This window comes from Notothenia rossii, assembly GCF_949606895.1.
Source record: "Notothenia rossii genome assembly, chromosome: 1".
Classification (NCBI taxonomy): domain Eukaryota; kingdom Metazoa; phylum Chordata; class Actinopteri; order Perciformes; family Nototheniidae; genus Notothenia; species Notothenia rossii.
In genome coordinates, this window is record NC_136912.1 from 4,936,967 (window position 1) to 4,942,966 (window position 6,000).

The following is a 6,000-nucleotide window of genomic DNA, read 5'->3' on the forward strand; positions in this document are numbered from 1 at the left end:
CACTTGTTGAAGAGCTGGCTGTTGATTCATTCTGATTTGAATCTTACACAGTAACATCAAACAAGGTCTTCTTCTAGTGAGCTTATGTCTCATTTTGTGAAAATCTAAACTGTACATGGAGTGAAATGTGATGTGTTTAGGCTCTCTCTGTTTTAAATAGACTTAATTGGCTCTGTCAGCCAGGACAGTTATTAGCCAAGACACTGATGAGGATTTTTAAAAGTTATTTATTATGTGCAATTTAAAAAAACAATTTGACGAGACTTTTGTAATATCAACAACTCTGCATATAACAAATAAGCATGTACACATAGTTGAAGCAGTAATATAGAGCACCTGACCATCGGCTGGTCTTAACGATAAATCATGTTTGACACCTCGACATGATTCACTTCAAGCTGCCAGCAGCTCATTCTCTAAACCTACAAGCTGCTGCTGCTGAAAACTGACTATAGAAGCTTTAAGAGTTGAAGGTGAATATATCCACTTTGCACACATCCTGCACAGCCTCGCTCTCCACAGGGACATTTCAACGTCCTTCCTCTTTGTTTCCATCAGGTGAGCATCTGAAGAACATCACAGAGACTTTGTGTAAAGTTACAGCTGGAACTGTGACTCTAAATGTGGAGTGGGCCTGTTTGATCTGATGCAGGAGGCTCTAACCTGAGTGGACTTCACACCATGTCTCCCTGCTCCTCTGTGTCTTCTGTCTGTGCTGCAGTGTGTGAGTCGTTCTGATACTCAGGATCAGAGTCCAACTGATGAAGAGAGAGAAGACACAATTAGACCCTCATTCATGAAACCTGCTATACTTTAAGATTTTATAAAACATTTTTCATATTTTAAAGTGATACTAATTATTTCTTGGCTAAATTCTTTACTGGTTTCAACTCAGGAAGTTGTCTTTAATCACAAGTTCTCTTCTCATTGCATTCATGAGCCACAGTATAGCTTTGAGGAAGGGGAGATGTTGTCAATAGGTCCGCTCTCTCTCACCTCTATCTCTTCAGGTTCAGGTGCTTCAGTGGTGGAGCGCAGAGCTTTCTTCTTCCTGGATTAAGGACAACAACAAACACAGATTTTATTTCATAACAGTAAACTAAAACACGTAAGAAGGATGTTTAAACTGATGAATTTATATTGTTGTACCTCAAACACAGACTCAGGAGAAACACAGGAATCAGCATCAAGACCCCCAGAGTCGTCCTGATGATATTCACCATCATTGTTGAACTCCCTAGAAACATGAACACATATGTGATACTTCTAACTATAGATTGATGAATCACATAGTCAGTGTGATCCACCTCTGACACCATGGAGGTTCCTCCCTGAACACTGACATGTTGAATAAGCTTGGGTTGCTTCAGATTACAAAGTGAATCAGGTCTGGTGAATGTAGAGAACTTACCTGTTCCAACACTCAGATGAAAGGTGGAGTTACTACGTCCTAACTTGTTCTGGGCTCCACAGGAATAACTCCCACTGTGTTCAGCTCTGAAGTCAGTGATGGTGAAGATCTGTCCTGAAGCTTTTGGAGAGTCTTCATCCTCCTTGTACCAGGTGTAGTTAGCTGCTGGGTTAGCATCACTGCTACAGGTCAGAGTCACTGAACTGCCCTCCTCTATCTCAGAGGGACTCACTGACACAGAGGGGAGCTTTGGAGAGTCTGGAAAAAGGATATGGAAATAGAAAAGTAGATTATTGGGTGAACTGAGAGAGATGTAATGAACTTCAGAAGACCTCTGTGACTCCAGTATGTCTGCATTTGTCAGTGTATTGTAATGTCAGTGTGTATTTATGAGTAAACTCACACACTGCAGGAGAGGGGAAGTCTTCATGTCCTTCCAAAGAACAAGAGATGTTGTCTCTGTGATGAAACAAGGCTTTATAAGAAGATTTCACGGCCGCCTTGAGTTTCTCTCCGTTCTTGAACCAGACGTAGTTCAGAGAACCAGCTGGACTGCAGCTGCTGTGACACTTCAGCTCAGCCTCAGTAGAATAGTTGTAGAGCTTTGCTCTGATCACCTGCACCTGGAGAGCTGGACGTTAGAACAAGAAACAATAGTAAGGCAAAAGGTATTTTTGTATAGATGTGCATACACATTCACACCACTGTGTATTGCTATTTGGAAATAAAGAGCCACATTAACTCTTCATCCAATAGTCATTACACAAACATCTACTTTTCCAGTATTTGTAGGTGTTCTGTGTATTTCCATCAGTGTGTGTTGATCAGTACCTGTGACAGTCAGAGTGGTTCCAGGTAAATCACTCCTCCATTCAAAGCTTGGTGTTTTGAATTTGAAGAGATACTGAGCTGAATCTGAGTCTCTCAGGTCAGAGATCCTCAGAGTGGAGCGTCCTCTCTCTGTCTCAAGGATCTGAACGCGACCTGCATACTGGGAGTCTTCACTAAGGTCCTCAGGTTGAGAGGGATTCTGTCCCTGATGACTACGCTCAGGACTGAACCAGAACTTAGATTCAACTTCGTCTTCAAAGCTGCTGTACGTGCAGGAAATGTCCACTGGTGATCCTTTTAAGGTGCAGATGCTTCTCTCAGTGTAAGCCACTCTGTTGCAGGTTTGACCTCTGACACCTGAACAAATAAAAACATATTTCTTTCTATTTTTCAGCAATAATTTGAACAGGAGTAGAAAATGACTTGTTGAGTTCAATATAAAACACCACTAGATGTTTATGTGTTGATAGAAGTGTTTGGAGTAAACTCACACACTGGAGGAGAGGGAAAGTCCTCATGTCCCTTCAAAGCACAGGAATAACTGTCTGCCTTGTTCGGGTTGTTTGTATAATGAGATGTTTCTCCCTGGATTCTTTGTCCGTTCTTGTACCAGATGTAGGAAGGATAATAAGATTGATGACCACTGTTCTGACAAGACAGCCAGTATGTATCTGATGTGACCTCGAGATCTGGATTTATGAAGGAACAGGAATTGTATTTAAGACAAAAACTGTCAAAACACATGCATATTATTATTATTATATTAAAGACATTAATAAAGAATTAACATATCATTGAAAAGTGTTACTTGAGACGGACAAAGTGACGCCAGTCGAACCAACATATTTTCCTCCTGCTTGGTTTGTTTCGATCCTGAACCTGTACTCAGCTGAGTCTCTCTCTGTCAGGTCTCTGATTCTCAGAGTGCAGATGTTGTTTTCACAGAGATTCTCTACACGACCTGCATACTCTGAGTCTGTGGTCAGATCTACAGGTTCACCATCTTTCCATTTAGTAAACCAGAATGTTTTCTCTACTCTGTTAACTCTGCCTCTCCATGTAGATGGGTAGGTGAAGCTGCATCTTATCTCCACTGTTGATCCTGTCACTGCATAGATCTCAGTAGAAGAGTAAGTCACTCCCCAGTCATCCTGACCCTGAACCACTGAAACACAGAGCACACCAGAAACTAGAATCAAAGTTAATCTATAAATTGTTGAAAAACTGCCTGATCAGTACTTTCAACAAAGAATGTAAACATAAATATTTTAAAGACTACTGGGATAGAGCAGAAAAACACATGTGAATTCCTTCTTAGGCACTTTGAAACCAATGATACTCTTTGACTTTGTTTCTTAATCAAACCAGGTAGAACAGAAGTCTACACAAAAAGGCTATGCTCAGTTTTACAGTCAGGGCAAAGGAAGAATGGAAAATGCCTTCATATAAATCAGGGGTGTCAAACTCATTTTAGCTCAGGGGCCACATGGAGGAAAATCTATTCCCAAGTGGGCCGGAGCGGTAAAATCATAGCATAATAACAAAAAAATGACGACAACTTCAGATTGTTTTCTTTGTTTAAGTTTAGTGAACTTTAGTGCAATAACAGTACAAGCACATTTAGACTTGGCGTATCAACAAAAAGCCATACAACAACATTAAGTCATATACTGGGAATGAACAAAATACAAAAACTCTTCTCAAATAACTAATTTGTCATTTTAACATATTAATCCTGTACTAACTCACCAAATGATTGAGACAAATTGAGGTAGAAACTTTTCAAGAGGGTTGAGTTACTTACTTCCTGCCTTGTAGGCTACATTACTTATTGATAAATAAAAGCTGTGCAATGCATGAACAATTTCAACAAACCTAACTTATGAACTGAAGTTACTGTCATTATTACAGTAAATCACACACTGTTCACTTTCTTTCAATCTGCACAGAAGACAATCATTTTTTAGATAACTATATCAGGGTGCAGTGTCTTATGCAGCATTTTAAGTTGGGTTACCCACTGTTGTTTTTGCTCCTGAAACCTGGCATCTTTTAGCTTTCACAAGTGCATCAATATCAGGGGTCAAAGCCTGAGTGGCAGCCAATTTCAGGATGTCATTTAAGTGCTTGTGCGTGAGCCTTGAGCGCAGCTTTGTTTTATTGATGCTCATTACAGAGAAAACTTGCTCACAAATATACGTGGTTCCAAACATGCACAACACTTTTGCAGCAAGGGCTGTCAAGTTGGGGTAACCTGGCAAAAGATACTGATAAAATGTGTCTAAGCCAGCTGCAGCAAATTTCCCCTTCAAATCTGAGTCACACTGCAAGTCTATTATTTCAAGTTGAATGTTGACGGGCAGATCAGAGGCATTCGCGGTGAATGGCGAGCAGAAAACTTTGAAGTCTTTCTCCAGTTCACCAAAAATCTGAAAGCGTTGCTCAAACTCCCGCAATAGTCCTATTAGTTTATCTTTGAACCGCTTCATGTCTGCGACATGTTGGGTATCGCACACATTTTTCAGACAAGGAAAGTGCGCTGCATCACCTCCCGCGAGCTGCGTCTCCCACAATGACAGCTTCAACTTGAACGCACATACGCTGTCATAATACTGCGTTACAACTTTGTTGCGCCCCTGCAGCATTGTGTTCAAGTTATTCAAGTGCTCTGTAACATCCACCATGAACGCAAGATCCTGCATCCATTCTTTGGACTTAAATTCTAACACTGGTCTGCCTTTTTGTTTCATGAATTGTTCAATTTCCTCTCGTAAATCAAAGAAACGCCTCAGCACAATGCCTCGGCTTAACCATCTTACCTCGGTGTGGTAAGGCAGGCCGTAGTTGTGGTCTTTATCTCTGAGAAGGTTGTCAAACTGACGGTGATTCAAGCCTCTTGATCGGATGAAATTAACAGTTTGGACGACCACCTTCATGACGTTATCCATCTTTAATGACTTGCAACACAATGCCTCCTGGTGCAAAATACAGTGAAAAGTCCAAAAATCACGTCCTCCATTTGCAGTCTGCACTTTTTCCCTGAATTTCGTCACAACACCTGCTTTTTTCCCGATCATTGAAGGCGCACCGTCTGTAGCCACGCTGACAGCGCGTGACCAGTCCACTCCGACTCTGTCCAGGGCACCCTCGAGTGTGTTGAAAATATCAGCCGCTGTCGTGGTATCCGTCATCGGCACCAACTCCACAAACTCCTCGGTTACGGTCAAAGTATCATCAACTCCGCGGATGAATATGGCCAGTTGCGCAACATCTGTAATGTCCGTGCTTTCATCAATTGCAACTGAAAACGCAATAAACGACTTAACTTTGCGCTTCAATTGGCTGTCCAAATCCTCCGAAAGATCAGAAATCCTGTGTGCAACTGTGTTTCTTGTCAGGCTGATATTTTCAAAAGCTTGACGCTTTTCAGGGCACACAATCTCTGCAGCTGTCAGCATGCATGTCTTCACAAATTCACCCTCGCTAAATGGTTTTGAAGCCACTGCAATTTCATTAGCAATAAGGTAGCTGGCTTTCACTGCAGCATCGCCGATTTCTCGGCTATGAGTAAACACAGACTGCTGTTTTTTCAGACCCGCCAGCAATTCCTTCACCTTTTCGCTTCTCTGTTTTCCTTTCAAGTTATCATATTTGTCGGCATGTTGAGTCTCATAGTGGCGACGAAGGTTATATTCTTTCAGCACTGAAACGTGCTGCGAACAAACCAAACACACGGGTTTCCCATTCACTTCCGTGAA

General features: G+C 41.6%; 1 protein-coding gene across 1 annotated transcript; it reads right to left on the minus strand.

The window, feature by feature from the left end:
• Positions 1 to 211: 211 nt before the first annotated feature.
• LOC307045298 (B-cell receptor CD22-like) lies at positions 212 to 5,190 on the minus strand (the record flags this gene model as incomplete). Its single annotated transcript, XM_079690859.1, has 11 exons — positions 212 to 566; positions 664 to 758; positions 997 to 1,051; positions 1,150 to 1,237; positions 1,412 to 1,669; positions 1,815 to 2,042; positions 2,243 to 2,599; positions 2,734 to 2,931; positions 3,051 to 3,407; positions 4,791 to 4,878; positions 5,062 to 5,190. 10 exons carry the CDS (start codon positions 5,188 to 5,190, stop codon positions 675 to 677), a joined length of 1,842 nt encoding a protein of 613 aa, XP_079546985.1. The 3' UTR covers positions 212 to 566; positions 664 to 674.
• Between the last annotated feature and the right edge of the window lie 810 nt (positions 5,191 to 6,000).